Consider the following 19455-nt stretch of genomic DNA (forward strand, 5'->3'; position numbering starts at 1 on the left):
TTTGGACGACAAATATATTAAACGGGTGGATGATTAACGGATAGAGCGAGTATCACCACGTTCGACCCGATCCATCATCCACTTCATCCGTCACCCGCATCTCATCCGTTTAATTCGAGTATCCATCCATTTAATAATTGCGGAAGGATTGGATTGATGGATATCCATTTAATATTGCATCCCTAAATTGGACTGAACTGAAATTAACTGAACTAGACTGAACTAGACTAGATTGAATATTACTGAACTGAGATAAATAATATTGTTCGCGTAGTAATAATAATATTGTTCGTGTAATAATAATAATAATAATAATAATAATAATAATAATAATAATAATAATAATAATAATAATAATAATAATAATAATAATAATAATAAGTTGACTTAACCACCAACCATTAGGTTGATGGTAAGCCCCATTTTTGTTGTTTTTCATAGCTTTTGATTTCATGTTCGGAATAAAAACTCCATTCTCTCCCTATTGGAGAACTTTTTTACCCATTTATTGGGTTATCTGTACCCATTTATTTGGTTTTATCTCTCTCCAGTTTGGGGCCATGTTTTTGATTTCGCAGGAAAAATCGATTTATTGATGAAGATTTGTGCGGGGTTACAACGGATGTCATTCTTACGTCTACAATCAATTGAATCGAACTTAATTCAATACCAAAGCTACAACAGATCGAAAGACCCCCTCGTTGAAGGTTGTATCAAACAGCGATGTGAAAGAGGGTATTCATCATTTTCAGATCTCATCTACAACGATCGTGGGTTTGGCGTATTAGAATTTTGTTTGATCCAAATTGTTTTATATTTGTTAGTTTTGATTTCTATTGTACATGTCGTATGACTATTTTATCCATGAACTAATTTTTACCTTCAAAATATAAATAAATAAGGGGGTTGCTAAATGCAGCATGATTTTACTTAACGCAACCCTTTTTTCTTTCATTTGTTTCATTCTGAAAAAAAAAACCTAACCCCCACTTTTATTGTTTTCTCTCAACCTTTTCCCCTATTATTTTTATTCACGTAAACTTGAATTTTTTTAGTGTAACGTGTATGTGATAAAATTAGAATACGTATTTGGATTGACATGGACGATTTTTTTTGAATTGGAAGACCTTGGAATTGAGGTAATATCCGTTTTTTTCTGTTTATTTCGAGTCACTTCATGTAACTTATATGAAATATACACTTCCATTTTGTACAGATTGAACAAAACAGAATTAGCTATTTCGTATAGATTGAACATAGTGGAACTAACTATTTCGTACAGATTGAACAAAATAGAGTTAACTATTTCATACAGATTGAACAAAATATAATTAACTATTTCATACAGAAACCAAAGAATTAAAAAGGGTATTTCTGATTTTTTATAGGGGTGCGCCAAAGTAATTGAAGGTTGCGTATAGCAACAGTGATAAATAATAAGTTGACTTAAATTAAATTGAACTGAATTGTACTAAAATTAACTGAAATGAACAGAACCGAACTAAACTAAATGTTCTTGAATTGAAAAATAAGCATTGAAAATGTGATTAAGCAAAAAAACAACCAACCTAAGTTCCTAACATAAAAACTGAAAAATAATGTTCCGAAGCAACGCCACCTAAAACGTAAAAACCGACTCCGGCAGACGGCAGTCCTCTTATTCCGTCGCCTATTTTCAGAGAGAGAGAATGGAGGACGAACACAAGCTTTCCTCTTCAACTTCTGCTCTAGATTCCTCTAACATCGGATTTCAGGTTTCTTCCTTCTTAATTACGAGTATCGAATTTACTTATTTTGATTTTTTTTGGAAATCGTTTTTAGTTTTGCTAACTCTCTTGAAATTGGAATTCAGCTGTTGAAGAAGCATGGTTGGAAGGAAGGAACCGGTCTTGGTGCTTCTCAACAGGTTCCTTTTCACTCTCTCTCATCCAAATTTTGTCAATTTTAGGTTTTTTTTTTATCTCTAGCAATCACAAATTTATCATTGAAATTTGCAATTCAGTTTGATTGAATCCTAATATAAGACGAACTATTGCTAAATCGTAGGCTTGTTGATGAAAAGGGAAAAACAAAACTTTACCAATGCAGTCACTATACTATAGTGATTACCAGTTAATACAGCTATTTGTATTACTCTAATTGGAATATTTTTCTGATTTGTGTTTCTCCCGTCCATTTGTAGAGAAGTGTCTTTTAGTTGTCATTGAGTTCATTAGTATTTGATACTAATTGATAGGTCACTGAATGTTGTATTTGTTTTTTAAACTCATAGCTAAGTGCATGGATATTCGAGGTGATAGATAATGCTCTTTATGGAATAAGAATAGGGATTAAGGGAAATGTTGTCTATTGATAAGAATGATCACCTCGGTATCGCCTTCTGTTATAATATAGTGGAGTTGCAATGGATTTTCTCTTAATTGTGAGGATGCTTGCTTTGTTTTTGCGAGTACTATTTACCGCCTTGTATTCTTGTCCTCAACGTAGTTGATTTTTCTTTTGTATGTTTATATAATGTTTATGTGTTACTACGTATTTGTTACCGTCTTAAACTTTTGATAAGAGTTATGCTACTGATATTTTGTAGGAGTTTCGCACTTAGTTGCTTTTAGTTGTTCATTTTTTCTATTCTATTAGAAGGTTTATACCCAAATGTTAATGTTGGTTCAGAGTCGTTTTTGTTTGAGAAAGTGGAACAATATAGAACAAGAGAGTAGATTCTTTTGTTGAATACATGGATTGTTTTGCTTCAATGGACTTTTGAAGCCTTTTTATGTTTCTCACAACTCCCTTCTTCTATTTTGTTCTCTTCTGAGGCTCTCCTCTTCCTCTATGAACATAGTGGTTCTTGGACATGAATTTCCATAATATTTGCTGGCGATTTGCAATTTGGATGCCCTATTGTACCAGAAGTCCAAACCCATTCCACGAACTTAACATGTTTTATTTTCCATTGGATGAGTCATAAAGAAATAATCTGTATGTCAAAAACTCCGTATGTAATAGGCTTAGTCATCTTGACTTGAATTTTAAATCTCTCTTTAACTATCTATTTACGGTTCAACGGTTGTGCGTCTTTCTATCTGCACTTTTGAATTTCAAAATATAATTACAATATTATCTTACCTGGTCACCCATGATGCTAACAGGGTAGGCTAGAGCCTGTGGAAACATATGTTAAAAAGAACAAAAGAGGTTTGGGAGCAGAAAAAGGGAAAAAGAAGACCTTGCAATCATCCACTACCACCACCTCTGATGAGAAGGAGAAAACAGTAAGTTTCAGCTGCTTCTTTTACAGAATTTAATCATGTCTTGTTGCTGGTGAACTACAATTTTGTACAATTAAAGTTCATACTCCAACATTAAAAGTTCATGTGATTGCCGATAGCATTAAAGATAAGGATATAGTTTCCCTTTCTTAAGGAAAGACTATTTAGTTTCCTTTATGTATTTTATATTTTTTCTGAATGTTAAACTTCTTGGTGTGGTGTGTAGCTTGAAAATTCCTGTATGTTCAAACCTTCTTTTAGGATTGTAGATAATGTTATTGCTTCTTAGCCATAACTAATCACATCATCTTCTTCGAGTATGCTGTATTTGTGTGAGCAGCGTTACAGACAGTACTGATGGGTTCTGTTTTTCATCCTCTGCATGCAATTTTATTCCAATCATATTAACCTGCACTTCAACAACCTTTTCTTCCCGTCAAGATTGTTATCCATTGAACATGTGAGATCCTGAGACTGTAGTGTACCTTTTCAAGGTCTACAGAAATTATAGCACACTTATAGTAGTCACATCTGTGTTTTTTGGATATGTTAACATGGATTCGATAGGCTTTGGAGGTGGATTACATGTTACCATGCCATATGGATATTTTTGGGATTGATTTGGATTGTCCTCAATTCATATACTCAAGGTTTTGTTACTTTGTGTATGTTAGAATTATCAGGGTTACATGGTGAAGCACTTTCCTCAACCCCTCGTGGTATTATGTGGTTTAGTAGCTGAACAAGGTCCATGACAGTCTGCCTAATAAGATGGCTGTTTTTCTGAATGGAGATGATCCTCATTGCTCAAAACGTTAACTTGTTGTTTTGCATTGTTTTTCCCCCTCTCAGTTATCAATTATGCAGTTTGGAACTGCATTTATCTCTTGTTGATAATAGTTACCTAATTTGCTAGTATGAGCTTTGCTACAGGTGTACAAATCGCTACCTACTTTGTTAAGTTAGGCAAAAAAGGTACCACTTTCATGTTATAATTTCCCCTTTTCTGTTCACGCTACTGTGGTGTTTCCTTGAATGGGGAATGTGTAGGATGGAAGGACGGGGTGGGGAGGGGTGGTATGGAACTGCTATTGCCACGACTAGACTTGAAAAATTGGCGCTGAGATCTAATACGGAGTACTTGTTTTCTTATTGGTCCATGCTGAACTGATGCAGCCATCCACATTGGTTGAATTGGGGATCCAACTAGTGTTCATAAACCATTGCAGAATTCAATATTATTGACAAATCTTTATACTATTCATTGGTTGTGGGCCTTAGGTTATTGACTCATCTCTGTTGCTAATACTGTTGTTATTTATGTCAGGAGAAAATGTCAAAAAAGGAGAAAGCACTCACAAAAAGGATGAGGAAACTGCTGGATGAAGATAAGCGTCGGCAAGAGAATGAGGCTCGACAAGCATTCTTCAAAGAGTTTTGGCCAGATAATGTCTGACATTGGGCTCACAAGGACGACGAATTGCATGTACAGGTCTTTTCCCTCTTTTTTTCAACTAAAATTGTACAGTATATTCAAGAATTGGAAGTGTTCAAAATATAAATGAGTCAACTTGAGTTGCACATGATCATCAGCACTTGAGCATGCTCCTCAGAACTCATGGCATAATTTTTAAGTGCATGCTCCATTTTTATCACAATTCATGCAGAATTTTAATTGTAGGATGATTTCTAGGTAATTTTCCGACTTATGAGAGATCGTTGAGCTCTAGGATTCTTTTATAAGCTACAGGCAAGAATAGTCTACCCGAACCAACCATCTTGTGAAATAAAGATAATAATTGCTCCTTGTTAAGTTCGACGAGAGTATGGTTAATTACCAAGCCCCTTTGGTCAATCAAAATCATGGGAATTTCAAATTCCATTGATATCAGAGAAAGCAGTTAAAACAATTACTTAGAATTGCACAAGGGAAGTAATTTTCCATGAATACTTCCCATGGGAAATTACTTCTCAATAAGTTTTCATGTAAACCAAACAAGTACGGGGTTTTTTCCCTAGGAAAATTTACTGGTCATACATGGCACAACCCCTGCACGAGGGAGGAGAAAGGGAGATCCCAACCCATAACAAACTCTAGCCGTTTGGATTGGAAATTGTGAAGTTTTACCCAAAAGAAAACCACCACAATATTCCAACATGGGGGTGATAAGTGATGATAACCGAACTATGCAGGAGCTTTAAGGATATTTATCTGTAAGTTCATTTGCTAAGAAATAAGAGTAACTAAAGAGTATAGACTAAAGTAGCTAAATGAAAAACTACACGTAAAACTGCTTTATTTTATAAATTCATCACTTGAATAACTTTTGCACATAAAGTAAGACATACATTTTTTATATCAGAAAATACTTAAATTTAAAACAATATCTAGAAACTTATTAGCTGTATAATAGCTTCATAATAATTTAGAGAAAGCCGTATAGGAGCATTTTAAGTAATGCAATTAGGGGCTGATCCAAAATAGTGACTGCAGACGCTTGATCACATTGCCATCAAGTTGGAAGGCCTTGCTTAGAACATCAACCGAGATAGGTTTCTCCGCCCCGAATACAGCGTTACCAATAGTTACCACACCGGGATTTTGGCTGCTCAAACCAGCAATTGCGACAGCTGGAGTTTTACCAACATTCAACTGGAAGTGGATGAGGCCTTGAGGGAAAACAAACACATCTCCTTTGTTAAGCACCTTCTCAAACAACTTATTTTCACCATTTTGGAGGTTAGAGGTCACAAAACCAACGTATAGAGTTCCTTCAATGACTGTAAGGATCTCAGTAGCACGAGGGTGAGTGTGGGGAGGATTGAGCCCGTAAGGTGCAAAGTCAATTCTAGCGATTGATATTCCAAGAGTGTTGAGGCCCGGGACTTGTGCTGCACTGACTAAGGTCACGTTGGCACCTAGTCTATTGCCATTTCCGGTGAACCCTGGCTTGTCAAGCCCTTGGCGAAAGAAATCCTCTGATGTTGCTTCCATTGGATTCTTACAAAACTGTCCATTGACAAATACTGCACCCACACAACACAACAAAAGTACCAAAATACAAGTTAGTGTTATGCTAACTAAAGTTTAACAAGTGTAGAAGTAAAAAACATAAGCAGTTGTTTGGTTGACAAAAACATAAAAATGCAATTTCACTAGAAGTTTTATTATGTTCTACTAAATGATGAAGCTTTATGGGAAGTAAAACTTGCTCTGAAAAAAAGAAGTTATAAGGTCATAAGGTAATTAGAATATTACAAGCAGCATTGGGGTCATTCACTGCAACACAGAAATCTTGGAGCTGTGTTGGATCAGCAGCGTAGGCAACCGAGGAAGCGATAGCTATAACAACAATGTAGGTAAGGATGTTACGAATTGCCATGGTGGATTCGGGAACAAAAGATCTAAAATCGCGGGTTATTAATTCGCTTTTGATGTAAGTGTGTAAGTTAAGCTCTGTAATGTTCTTAGCTTGTTTGATTGTTAGCATGCAAAAGAAGTCCTTTATATAGACATATATAGTTGTATTAGGTGCTAGGTTTAAAGACCAAGTATTAGTCATTAGGTAATTTAATGGAAGACTTGGTCTGTATTAACTTTTTAAATGAAGATGCGATAGTCGCGATACCAGGTCAGGTTTAAAATTTTGTCTACCTCTGTAATTTTACCAGATCAACTCTTCAGCTCCTAATTATCAAACCAATTAAGTATTATGTCTACATCAACGGCAGATTAGTTGAGTCAAAAAGAAAAGAAGCCCATGCATACGTAAATTACCAGAACAATTTGTTTAATCTTTGACTAAAAACAGTAGTGTTGTGGTTTATATGTTATCTCAGCTCCTAGAACTAGTCTTAAAGTTTATTCAATATTTCTTTCCTTAACCACTATTATTACCTTTAGTTATTACAGAAGATATTACGTATTCATTATTCGAAAGTGTTCAAAAGTTAAACTTATCTTACTTGTTACGGAGTATTTGTTAAGTGAGACAATTATCAGGACTTGAGCATGCTCTCGAACCAATTTGAATGAGTGCTCTCCCTAAAACTGAAGGCATAACTTTGAAGTGTATGCTTATGTTGCTCCATTTTTGTCATTATTCCTGCAGAATTTTTAATAGTTGTATGGTTTGTACATAATTTTTGGGCGTATGATTTATAGAATGTTAGTAATTGCTAAGGGATTTAGCTAGCACTTGGGTCGATCTTCTACTTGGGTTGAGTCTGATAACTTGACTCTTCTACTTGGGTCTGAGTCTGATAACTTGACTCTTCCACCTAGTCTGAGTCCGACAATTAAATGTCTCTCATCTTCTCTAATGTAGGGCAACTCTGCACACAGGGAACTTAACCCATAAGTTTATGTCAATTAATACATATAGCTTAGAAGTCATCGGTTGCTGCTACTAAGACCAATCTTGGCCTAGTGGTTAAGGCTTAAGTCTCAGGTTTGAATCTACCCCCTGTAATTTGTATTGCCCGTTGGTTCATTCGCACCAAAAAAAGAATTTGGTTGCTACTTATACTTTTTTTTTTTTGATATAGGATAAATTTGCATTAATGAAAGAAAGTTCAACTAACTAAACTAAAACATTACTAGGGTCTTTAGAGACCAAAACAACACTTACACTACAACAAAAACTACAATAAAAATACACATCATCCGAGAGAGTAGTAGACTCTTCTTGCGTTGGCCCCTTGCTTGTCGAGATGACCTTGGTTGCATAACCCAATGACTTTCACCTTTTTCGGTCCTAAGCTTACATAGACCATGGAAAGTTCATATCATTATCGATAATATCTGTGGAGTTCTTCCAAATTGACGAGTCTGCCATATCGAAGCGAATTAGTAATCAATATGAAAATAACTAGGATATCAAATTTATTCGTTTTCTAATTCTGGATTACTTACTTTAGTGTATCGCTATTCAACGTCCTCGTTTGCTAAAAACGCCTGCGTATTTTACACGAAAGGACGGTTGTGCTCTTATAAAATCTAACCCACCTCTTCATTTTAAATTTCATACAAAATTAATTCTATTATTTAAAAAAGCAATTTCAAAAATATATTCATAAAATTTCAAAAAATCAAAACATATTTACATGTATTATGAAATATAATTAATTATTATTTTATTTATTTATTTATTAAATTTCAGAAGGAAAGGGCGTTAAAAAAAATTACACAATGCCACCCAGAATTGGCGGCCGGATCCATGGTCGTGCCGCCTAGGAAAAGCAGCGCCGGCTATGGTTCACCCGCCCAAGATATGCGGCTGAACCATGGTGGCCGCTGCTTTTCCTAGCGGTATGACCAAGGACACGACCGCCAATTATGGGCGGCACTTCAGTGTTCAAAAAAAAAAAAATCAACACTTACCACTCGAAGCGGCGGCGCAAGCGGAGGGGAGGTGGGTATCTCCGGCCGGCTCGACTTGGTCCTCTTCGTCGTTTCCTCTCTTCTCTTCGCGGCGGTTTTGCGGGAGAGGAAGCAAGCGGTGCAATGGAGGGGAGGTTGTGCAATGGAGGGGAGGTGGGTGCAACAGCCTGCATCGGAGGGGAGGTGGGTGCCTCCGGATGGCTCGACTTGGTCCTCTTCGTCGTTTCCTCTCTTCTCTTCGCGGCGGTTTTGCGGGAGAGGAAGCAAGCGGTGCAGTGGAGGGGAGGTGCGTGCAGCGGCGTGCAGCGGTGTAGAGGTGGGTGCAATGGTGGATGTTTATGGGGAGGGGAGGTGGAGGTGGGTGCAGCGGTAGCGGAGGTTTTTGGGAGAGGAGGAGGAGGTGTTTGGGTCGCGGCGGAGGTTTTGGTTGCCAGAGCTGAATGAGCAGCAGTGGGAGAAGGGTTGATTGGGGAGGGGGGTGAACTTTCTTAAGGGTAATTGTGTACTTTAACCAAAAATACGCGGGCGCTTTTAGCGAACTAGGATGTCGAATAAAAACCCCCTTACTTTACTCCGTAGTATTCAATATTGAGGCTTGAATCTTGAGATAAGATAAGATACTCCGTAATACGGAGTATTAAGTAGTATACACCTATACAGTATGCTTGTATTCATACATCAAACAAGTAATTCTCATCTGCTCTCTCTTGTTAGTGTTCTCAATATGAAACTTTATCCAAAAAAAAATTCTTGAGCATCGGACGAGTTGTTTGATTGAGTAAAAAATGGGAGATGTTGAAAGTTCGAAGTAATTGATAAGTTCGGTAGTTGTTTGATTGCACAATAAAGTAAAAAGTGAGGAAGTGAGAATTTATGGAAAATAGAAATTTCCACAATACATGAGAAATAAATTATCAAAATTCATGAAAATTTTAAATTTTGTTAATGTCATCTAAAAAGTTAAGAGAATAATTTCCCGTGTAAAACAAACTTAATTTAGGTTTAGGTTTTTTTCCGAGATTTTACCCAATAAAAAACCACCACTATTTGGTGGTGATGAGAATCAAACACGGGCATTAGCTCGCATTGACCTCCTGGCCACTTGATTCTCTTTTAGGATGTTTCTAATTTCTACGGAGTAGTAATTAGCTTACGGTTATGGAGTACTACGTATAACCTTATACTTTCGCGACGTTCTTTGGAAAAATATGAAAATGGATCAAAGAAATATATTCTATCATTTATGTTATGAAATCTTGACAATCAAATTGGGTGGCAAGCATTTGTTTAGCTGCAAGTTCATTGCCATATATAAAGGATTTATATATACAATAATACAAATATACTAATGTATAGCAAAACAGGAAAAACTACGCATAAAATTGATTTATTTTATTAATTAATAAAATAATATCGCACATAAAGTAAAACACGTACATTGGTTATTAAATCAAAACTTACTTAAGCAAAAGCTAGAATCTCTTCATAGGAGAAATAAGTTAATATCATTACTGCAAGGTCTGCAATTAGGGGCTGACCCAAAACAGTGACTGTAGACGCTTAATCACATTGCCATCAAGTTGAAATGCCTTGCTTAGAACATCAACCGAGATGGGTTTCTCCGCCCCGAATACAGCGTTACCAATAGTGACCACACCGGGATTTTGGCTGCTCAAACCAGCAATTGCAACAGCTGGAGTTTTACCAACATTCAACTGGAAGTGGATGAGGCCTTGAGGGAAAACATACACATCTCCTTTGTTAAGAACCTTGTCAAATAACTTATTTTCACCATTTTGGAGGTTAGAGGTTACGAAGCCAACATATAGAGTTCCCTCTATAACTGTAAGGATCTCAGTAGCGCGAGGGTGAGTGTGGGGAGGATTGAGCCCGTAAGGTGCAAAGTCAATTCTAGCGATTGATATTCCAAGAGTGTTGAGGCCAGGCACTTGTGCTGCACTGACTAAGGTCACGTTGGCACCTAGTCTATTGCCATTGCCGGTGAACCCTGGCCTATCAAGCCCCTGGCGAAAGAAATCCTCTGGTGTTGCATCCATTGGATTCTTACAAAACTGTCCATTGATGAATACTGCACCCACACAACACAACAAAAGTACCATAATATAAGTTAGTGTTATGCTAACAAAAGTTTAGAGTGTAAGAAGTAAAAAACATAAGCAGCTGTTTGGTTAACAAAAACATAAGAAATCATTTCATTACAAGTTTTACGCTCCATTAAATGATGAAACTCCGTAGGACTGTAGTGATATTTCCAACATCTAACAACAATGCAACCAATGAACTGGAAAAAAGAAGTTTTAAGGTCATAAGGTAATTAGAGTCTTACATGCTGTATTGGGATCATTCACTGCAACGCAGAAATCTTGGAGCTGTGTTGGATCAGCAGCGTAGGTAACCGAGGAAGCGATAGCTATAATAACAATGTAGGTAAGGATGTTAGGAATTGCCATGATAGTTTTGGAAAAAAAAGATCTAAAATTGTGGGTCGCTTATGGATGTGTGCAAGTTAAGCTCTGTAATGTTCTTAAGCAGATTGTTTGATTGTTAGCATGCAAAACACGTCCCTTATATAGACATATAGTTGAACTAGATGCTGAGGTTTAAAGACCAAGTATTAGTAATTAGGTAATTTAATGGAAGACTTGGTCTGTATCAACTTTTTAAATGAAGATGCAATAGTCACGATACCAGGTCAGGTTTAAAATTTTGTCTTCCCCAGTAATTTTATCAGATCAACTCTTCAGCTCCTAATTATCAAACCAATTAAGTATTATGTCTACATCAACGGCAGATTAGTTGAGTTTAAAAAGAAAAGAAGCCCATGCATACGTAACCTACCATAACAATTTGAATAATCTTTGACTAAAAACAGTCCAGTGTTGTGGTTTATTTGTTGTCTCTGCTCCTAGAACTAGTCTTAAAGTTTATTCATAGTTTCTTTCCTTAACTACTATTATTACCTTTAGTTATTACAGAAGATATTACGTATTCATTATTCGAAAAGTTAACTTATCTTACTTGCTACGGAGTATTTGTTAAATGAGACAATTATCAGGACTTGAGCATGCTCGTCAGTCGTCAAGATGGACGTTCTAGCCGCGAACCAATTTGAATGTGTGCTCTCCCTAAAACTGAAGGCATAACTTTGAAGTGTATGCTTATGTTGCTCCATTTTTGTCATTATTCCTGCAGACTTTTTAATAGTTGTATGGCTTGTACATAATTTTTGGATGTATGATTTATAGAATGTTAGTAATTGCCAAGGGATTTAGCAAGCACTTGGGTCGATCGATCTTCTACTTGGGTTGAGTCTGATAACTTGATTCTTCTACTTTGGTCTGAGTCTGATAACTTGATTCTTCTACTTTGGTCTGAGTCTGATAACTTGACTTTTCCACCTATTCTAAATCTGATAATTAAGTTGAGCAGGGATTGTTAAGCGTTAGAATTCTCTTATAAGCTACATCCAAACAAAATAAACTAAACAAAATAAACTATTTCCGGATTTCCGGATAGTTATTAAAAAAAGAGTCAAACTCCCATAGTTATTAAATGTGTAAACAGTGCGTAAAAAAAAAAATTTCATATAATATTCTACATTTGAATCGGGGCATCGCCCGGGGTAAATGCTAGTTCTATTATTTATATTAGCAAAATAACTAAACCACAACCCACTTACTTTTCTTTTGACTTCTTTCTTAATAAAGTGAAAAATGTTGTTTGGGGCAATCTTTTAGGGACAGAGGGACTAAGTTGGTAAATGTCTCTCATCTTCTCTAATGTAGGGCAACTCTTGTGTGCGTAACACGGGGAACTTAACCCATAAGTTTCTGTCAATTAATACATGTAGTTTAGAAGTCGGTTTCTGCTACCAAGACCAATCTTGGCCTAGTGGTTAAGAGCTTAAGTCTCATGTTCGAATCCACCCCCTCCCGGCCTGTAATTTGTATTGCCATTTTGAAAACGAATTTTGAAATTTTGTCTTGTAATTTGCATTGCCCATGAAAATTTCAAAATTCGTTTATGTCATCTAAAAAAGTTAAGAAAATAATTTCCCGTGTAAATCAAACTTAATTTAGGTTTAGGTTTTTTCCGAGATAGTTTTACCCAAAAGAAAGGGTGGTGATGAGAATCAAACACGGTGCACACATTGACCTCTTGGCCACTTGATTCTCTTTTAGGATGTTTCTAATTTCTACTATTTCATTTCATAAAGATCTTTACCGTTATTATTTGCACAAAAATGAGAAAGTTGGTTGAATATAATAAAATATGGATAAAGTAAGAGAAATGTGTAAAAATGTGGATGAGAGTAAAAACAAAAGAAAAGTGAGTGGAAAATTGTAAGTATTGTGGGGATAAAAAAGGGTAAGGTAGTAAATTTTCATGTCCAAGAACAGAATAAAGCAAAGTGTAAAGAACATTATGAAACGGACTAACATGAAAAGTGTAAAGATCGATCATTTTGAAATGGAGGTAGTATGTAATAAGCTTACGTTGTACTACGCATAACCTTATACTTTAGCGATGGTCTTCAGGGCCGGTCCTGACATTTTGAGGGCCCTAGGCGAAATAAGGGATTTGGGCCCCTTCCAAAATAATACGTCTTTAACTGAAATAATATTTATTTTTTGTGAAAACCATTTTATTGTTGAATTCAAATCAATAAAAACTTATTATATCTCCTTTGCAGGATCCTAGAATTTCAAAATCCGGCTCTAGTCAATTTATTGAAATATTTCAATAAAATAAATACCTACTTAATTACAAGATAATTAATATGCGTAAAGAGATATTTTTTGAAAATAAAGGTTCATTTTGAGCATATAAAAATATCAGTTAATTTTGTATTCATTAAAATGCTTATCTATTTTAAAACTTATAAACCCATAGTCCATCAATTTTTTTGCTCACATATAGTTATATCAATTAGAACTGAGTACTAAAAGTCAAATACTACGTACATAAACTCAACGTAAAACACAAAAATAAAAATATTGACAAAGTTTAAAAAGAAAAGAGTTAGTAAGGGGAGTCGAACCCTAGACCTCTAGTAGATATCAAAACTTTAGAACCTACTTCCTGCCAATGAGCCAAGGAAATAACATGTGTATTTAATGCGTTGTTTATTACTAGTACTAAATTACTGGATAGACAATTATTTTGGGCCCCTTTCCGCCTTGGGCCCTAGGCGGTCGCACCCCTCGCCTACCCCCTAGGGCCGGGCCTGATGGTCTTTGGAAAAATATGAAAAATGGATCAAAGAAATATGTTCTATCATCTATGCTACGAAATCTTGACAATCGAATTGGGTGCCAAACATTTTTTTAGCTTCAAGTTAATTGCCATATATAAAGAATAAAATTGATTTATTTTTATTAATTCATCAAATAAATATCGCACATAAAGTAAAACACGTACATTGTTTATTAAATCAAAAGGTACTTAAATTTGAAGCAATAGCTAGAATCTCTTCATAGGAGAAATAAGTTTATATCATTACTGAATTAAGGGCTGATCCAAAACATGGACTGCAGACGCTTAATGACATTGCCATCAAGTTGGAAGGCCTTGCTTAGAACATCAACTGAGATAGGTTTCTCCGCCCCGAATACAGCGTTACCAATAGTGACCACACCGGGATTTTGGCTGCTCAAACCAGCAATTGCAACAGCTGGAGTTTTACCAACATTCAACTGGAAGTGGATGAGGCCTTGAGGGAAAACAAACACATCTCCTTTATTAAGCACCTTGTCAAACAACTTATTTTCACCATTTTGGAGGTTTGATGTCACAAAACCAACGTACAGAGTTCCCTCCAAAACTGTAAGGATCTCAGTAGCACGAGGGTGAGTGTGGGGAGGATTGAGCCCGTAAGGTGCAAAGTCAATTCTAGCGATTGATATTCCAAGAGTGTTGAGGCCTGGGACTTGTGCTGCACTGACTAAGGTCACGTTGGCACCTAGTCTATTGCCATTTCCGGTGAACCCTGGCTTGTCAAGCCCTTGGCGAAAGAAATCCTCTGGTGTTGCTTCCATTGGATTCTTACAAAACTGTCCATTGACAAATACTGCACCCACAAAACACAACAAAAGTACCATAATATAAGTTAGTGTTATGCTAACAAAAGTTTAAAGAGTATAAGCAGTAAAAATGATAAAATGATAAGCAATTGTTTGGTTGACAAAAACATAAGAAATGCAATTTCATTAAAAGATGCGAGGAATATTACAAGCAGCATTAGGGTCATTAACTGCAACACAGAAATCTTGGAGCTGTGTGGGATCAGCAGCGTAGGCAACTGAGGAAGCGATAGCTATAACAACAATGTAGGTAAGGATGTTGCGAATTGCCATGATTCCGGATAAAAAATCTAAAATTGTTGGTTATTCGCTTTTGATGTAAGTGTGTAAGTTAAGCCCTGTAATGTTCTTAAGCAGCTTGTTTGATTGTTAGCATGTAAAAGATGTCCCTTATATATATAGACATAATATAGTTGAATTAGATGATGTAGTTTAAAGACCAAGTATTAGTAATTAGGTAATTTAATAGAAGACTTGGTCTGTATCAACTTTTTAAATGAAGATACAATAGTCACGATACTTGCCAAGTCATGTTTACATTTGTGTGTTTACCTCAGTAATTTTACTAGATCAACTCTTTAATTAGCGCCTAATTCTCAATCCAAATCAAGTATTATGTCTACGTCAACGATTGATTAGGTTTGTTTAAAAAGAAAAGAAGCCCATGCTGCCATGCATACGTAACTTTTTACCAAAACAATTTGTTTAATCTTTTGACTATAAACAGTAATGGCGTTTCTCAGCTCCTAGAATTAGTCTTAAAGTTTATGCATACCTCTTTCCTTAACCACTATTATTAGTTTAAGTTACTCGAAAGTGTTCAAAAGTTAACTAATCTTACTTGCTATGGAGTACTACCCCTATTTCAAAATTATCTTTAAAATTTTCGTTTTAGTCCGTTTCGTAACTTTTTACCAAAACATTTGTTTAATCTTTGACTATAATTAAACATGAAACAAGTAATCCTCATCCGCTCTCTCTTGTTGGTGTTCTCAATATGAAACTTTATCAAAGAAAAATCTTGATCATCATACGAGATGAACTTGTTTGATTGGCAGTAAAAAATGGGAGAAGATTAAAGTAATAAGGAATTGATAGGTCGGATAGTTATTCGATTTATTCATGAGAAATAAATTATCAAACCTCCTTTTTTGGTGAATCAAAATTCATTAAAATTTCAAAATTTGTTAATGTATGTCAACCAAACAAGTTAAGAAATGGAAAATAATTTCCCGTGTAAATCAAACTTAATTAAGGTTTAAAGGATTTTTAGTATGTTACTTTTGTTGTTGGTCATTTGCATACTCTTCTCTCTCTCTAAAAACCCCTCCTCCCAAAAACTCAAACCCTAGCCGCCGCCACCGCCCTTTGAGGCTCGTTGGTGGCCGGAGCACCTCTGCTCGCTCAGGTCGCCGGCGAGCCTGCTAATTTAGCGCTTCACCGTTCCTAGTGAGTTAATCTTTGTAGATCGTGTAGTTTTCCGGCCGAGAAGTGAAAGAGGAACCAAGCCGCCACCGTCTCGCGGTTTCCCCATCCTCTTAGTTCGTTGATCTCGCCGGATTTCTTGTTCAGAATTAGTCATCTCTGTCGTGTTCAAGTGTGGAGTTGCTGTGTTCAAATAAGGAATTATTGATCGGATCAAAGTTCACAACCTCGGCGTCCTATCTCCAAAGCTAACCCAAGCGCCGCCGACGATAATCTCGCCGGTAAAGGTAAAAGTTTAGGGTTAGGGTTTCTTGTTTGGGTTAGGATTTTGCTAGTTTAGAGGCTTATTTGATCTGATTTTGGATTGACTACTTTACCGGATTTAACCTTGTCGCCGCCGTCTTGTGGTGTCGGAGTAACCCGATCTTGACGGTAAATGTAAAGATTTAGGTTGTATTGGTATTAGTTGTAGTCGTTTTTCTTGAAATCCTAGTTGTCCCTAATTGGTTTAGGGATGTGCGTGGCTTTCTCCATATGTGTTGCTTGTTTTTCGACAGGGTTGATTCGTTTTTGAGTTTGTTTATCTTTAGTTCTTGTTGGTTTTGGTGGGTTGTAGTGTGTTGGTTCTCTTTATTTTCGTTGGATGTGTTCCTATATGAGGTTGTTGCATTTGTTGTTAAACACATGTTTTTGGTTGTGTGGGTTGTATTAAGGTGTCCTATGTGGGATAGCCTTTATTGGGAGATTGATGGAGAAAAGTTGGGATTAGTTAATAGGTTGTTGGAGGCATTGATAATAGATGTTGTTTCCTCCTTCACAGATTGGAAGTCATTATGTGGAGGAGAGGGGTTGGGATGTAAGTTGAGGGAAGAAGGTATGTGTGGGAGGGGGTTTTGGTATTCATGGGTCATGGTTGTCTGTTCGTTGTTGAGATTAACTAATGTTAATTCTCAATTTAGGTTAGCGATGACTTTGTTTATCGCTTTCAAAAACTTTTATTTCAACGCTGCTCCCCGTTCTACGGGGGTTCATAGCATGTTTTCCGAGTCACTTTTGGTGATTCTTATAGCTTGTGAGCAAATCTCAGGCTCTTTGCAACCGGCTCGTGTCGTTACTACTCTTCTACTTCTTTCCTTGTATGTCAAGTTTTACAGGTTCTTAAGGTCGCCTCCAATAGTTTACCTCCCCAGCAAATCAGTCTTCAAGGAACTCACTAAAAAAGGCTTTGGCACGCTATGTGTGGTCTGGCGTTGTAAACAAAGCCAAGTCAACAATCGAGGGTCCAACGGAGAAGAGCCTATGCATTTAGTTTGTTTTGTAGTATGTGTAATAGTCTATAAAGACTCTAATACTTTGTTTAATGTGTAAACTTTTTAATTTATGTAAAATTAAACCTATGTCAAAAAAAAAAAAAAAAAAAAAAAGGAAGAAAAAGGAAACAGATTCATCACTATCGTTATTAGGTGATTGTTAGAGGGACAAGGTAACAATTATCATTACCCGGTGGTAACACATTCCAGCGATATGATATTGCTGTGAACCCCACGGTAAAAATTGCCATCACCCTCCTCAAACACACTTCTCTCCTTTTCTCAAGTCTCAACCATTTCTACGGCTCTCTTTGTTGTTTCTCTCTATCGCACCCCAAATCCCAATCTACCATTTTTACGTCTTTTTTTACTGGATCTACTTCATTGGGGCATGTAATCAATTTAATTTTTGGGTTTAAATGGCTCTTTTACACTGTGTTTGGAAATCAAGTGAACTTGGAAATGTGAGGAAAAGTAAAACTATGAAAATCTGTAGAAAAACAAATCTGAAGAAATATGTAGAAATCACAAATTTTAATTTGTTTGGCTAATTATTATGGAAAACTGGAAAAAATTGAAATATCTCATATATTTCACTTCTTGAATCTTGTTTTCCTCAGATTTCCACAGTTTTTCCATCCCTTTTGAGGGGAAAAGTGTTGAAAATAAAATAGGCAAAATATAATTAGTTGATTTCCACAGATTTCCACACATTTCATTTTCCTCACTTTTCCATTTAAATTACCAAACAAGCTAAAATTAAGGAATTCTCATATTTCCACATTTTTACACAATTTTCTACATTAAATTAGAGTTCCCAAACACACGGTTATTCATGCTTCTTTTTTTTGGTTTTAGTTGGATTAATTCATACTAATTAATAGATAGCTAACGTGGCGGGTGGGGGTGGATTGTGGGTGGGTTTGGTGGGTCGTGGGTCGGGGATAATTGACACACAACCCGCCTCAGTTAAAGTAGGGTGGGTCGAGTTGTGGGTTGTGTCGGAAAAAATGGACACAGTACATGATGGATCGTGGGTTGTGCGGGTCGGGTGGGTCTGATGGGCTTGGTAGGTTATGACAGATTGACAGATGTGATTACGGTAGGTCAGGTGGGTTTACATGAGTTTTAGCGATAAAAGGTTATAAAATTTGTATGAACTTAAATTAATTAATTTTTATGTTATTCACTTACTCACGTAAATGTGGCTAATGTATATTTACACAATAAAATTAGAATTTATAGCATTTTAAACATACAAAATTGTTTAAATATATTAGTATGAGTTTCGCGGGTTGGGTTCGTGGGTTGGGTGTGCCGTGGCGGGTTGTGTCGGGTCCTATGGGGTGGGTCGAAATGAGCTGTGTACAAAAATTCGACCCAAAATACATCAAAAAAAAATCCGATTGGATTGGGTTGTTTTATGTGTCATAATTGTGTATGACCCATATGACCCACTATGAGCTGTGTCAGGACTGGGTAAAACCCGATCCACTGGCCATCTCTACTAATTAACATGCATATTAATATGCACTTAGGTTACCTTAAAGAAAACCACCGCCATATTCCAACTTCGCGGTGATGAGAATCAAACATGGCAGTAGCTCACTAGCTCGCATTGAGCTATTCTCTTTTAGGATGTTTTTAGGCTATAAGCTTACAAGTTATAACATTATCCTTTTGCGATGTTCTTTGGAAAAATATGTGTTGAAATCTTCAATAAATGCAGAAGCTAAGAAGAAGGGAAGTAAACTTAAGTAGCCATAAACGGAGCTGCACAGAAGCTTGTATTAAAGAGAAGTTTTCTTATTACAGCTTTTAGGAAATATTCTGTGATAATCATTGATTGAGGCTTACTCCTAATATATATAGTAAGCTAGTACACAGCTGTACCAACCAATCATATTACAGGAAATAAAACAACTAGCCAATCATAAATATCCTAGTTGTCACAAACAGACAAA

The 19455-nt window shown here is 36.3% G+C and overlaps 4 protein-coding genes across 8 annotated transcripts; 1 reads left to right on the top strand and 3 right to left on the bottom strand.

Annotated features, from left to right (window-relative positions):
- Nucleotides 1-1545: 1545 nt before the first annotated feature.
- Nucleotides 1546-11972, top strand: LOC110782131 (uncharacterized). 5 transcript variants are annotated; one of them, XM_021986230.2, is made up of 5 exons: nt 1549-1754; nt 1853-1906; nt 3150-3272; nt 4597-4761; nt 11729-11972. In XM_021986230.2, the coding sequence occupies exons 1-4, from the start codon at nt 1689-1691 to the stop codon at nt 4723-4725; spliced, it is 372 nt and encodes a 123-aa protein (XP_021841922.1). In that variant the 5' UTR covers nt 1549-1688; the 3' UTR covers nt 4726-4761; nt 11729-11972. The 5 variants fall into 5 exon arrangements, with proteins under 5 accessions (XP_056693732.1, XP_021841922.1, XP_056693731.1 ...); XM_056837753.1 differs by having other exon boundaries at nt 4597-4755; nt 11703-11972; XM_021986231.2 differs by having other exon boundaries at nt 4597-4755.
- LOC110782129 (germin-like protein subfamily 1 member 17) lies at nt 5550-6742 on the bottom strand. Its single transcript, XM_021986227.2, has 2 exons — nt 6529-6742; nt 5550-6296 (listed from the first exon to the last, which is right to left on the bottom strand). Exons 1-2 carry the CDS (start codon nt 6650-6652, stop codon nt 5734-5736), a joined length of 687 nt encoding a protein of 228 aa, XP_021841919.2. The 5' UTR covers nt 6653-6742; the 3' UTR covers nt 5550-5733.
- On the bottom strand, nt 10095-11286 carry LOC110782130 (germin-like protein subfamily 1 member 17). Its single transcript, XM_021986228.2, has 2 exons — nt 11000-11286; nt 10095-10741 (listed from the first exon to the last, which is right to left on the bottom strand). The coding sequence occupies exons 1-2, from the start codon at nt 11121-11123 to the stop codon at nt 10179-10181; spliced, it is 687 nt and encodes a 228-aa protein (XP_021841920.2). The 5' UTR covers nt 11124-11286; the 3' UTR covers nt 10095-10178.
- Nucleotides 11973-14025: 2053 nt separating the features above from the next.
- Nucleotides 14026-15125, bottom strand: LOC110781965 (germin-like protein subfamily 1 member 17). Its single transcript, XM_021986011.2, has 2 exons — nt 14906-15125; nt 14026-14743 (listed from the first exon to the last, which is right to left on the bottom strand). The coding sequence occupies exons 1-2, from the start codon at nt 15027-15029 to the stop codon at nt 14181-14183; spliced, it is 687 nt and encodes a 228-aa protein (XP_021841703.1). The 5' UTR covers nt 15030-15125; the 3' UTR covers nt 14026-14180.
- Between the last annotated feature and the right edge of the window lie 4330 nt (nt 15126-19455).

This window comes from Spinacia oleracea, chromosome 2 (assembly GCF_020520425.1).
Source record: "Spinacia oleracea cultivar Varoflay chromosome 2, BTI_SOV_V1, whole genome shotgun sequence".
Lineage (NCBI taxonomy): Eukaryota > Viridiplantae > Streptophyta > Magnoliopsida > Caryophyllales > Amaranthaceae > Spinacia > Spinacia oleracea.

Coding starts and splice junctions, on each gene's coding strand:
- LOC110782129 (XM_021986227.2), bottom strand. CDS start 6,652: ATGGCAATTCGTAACATCCTTACCTACATTGTTGTTATAGCTATCGCT. Junction 6,297..6,528: donor GAATGACCCCAATGCTGCTT/GTAATATTCTAA, acceptor GTGTGGGTGCAG/TATTTGTCAATGGACAGTTT.
- LOC110782131 (XM_021986230.2), top strand. CDS start 1,689: ATGGAGGACGAACACAAGCTTTCCTCTTCAACTTCTGCTCTAGATTCC. Junction 1,755..1,852: donor CCTCTAACATCGGATTTCAG/GTTTCTTCCTTC, acceptor ATTGGAATTCAG/CTGTTGAAGAAGCATGGTTG. Junction 3,273..4,596: donor CTGATGAGAAGGAGAAAACA/GTAAGTTTCAGC, acceptor TATTTATGTCAG/GAGAAAATGTCAAAAAAGGA.
- LOC110782130 (XM_021986228.2), bottom strand. CDS start 11,123: ATGGCAATTCCTAACATCCTTACCTACATTGTTATTATAGCTATCGCT. Junction 10,742..10,999: donor GAATGATCCCAATACAGCAT/GTAAGACTCTAA, acceptor GTGTGGGTGCAG/TATTCATCAATGGACAGTTT.
- LOC110781965 (XM_021986011.2), bottom strand. CDS start 15,029: ATGGCAATTCGCAACATCCTTACCTACATTGTTGTTATAGCTATCGCT. Junction 14,744..14,905: donor TAATGACCCTAATGCTGCTT/GTAATATTCCTC, acceptor TTGTGGGTGCAG/TATTTGTCAATGGACAGTTT.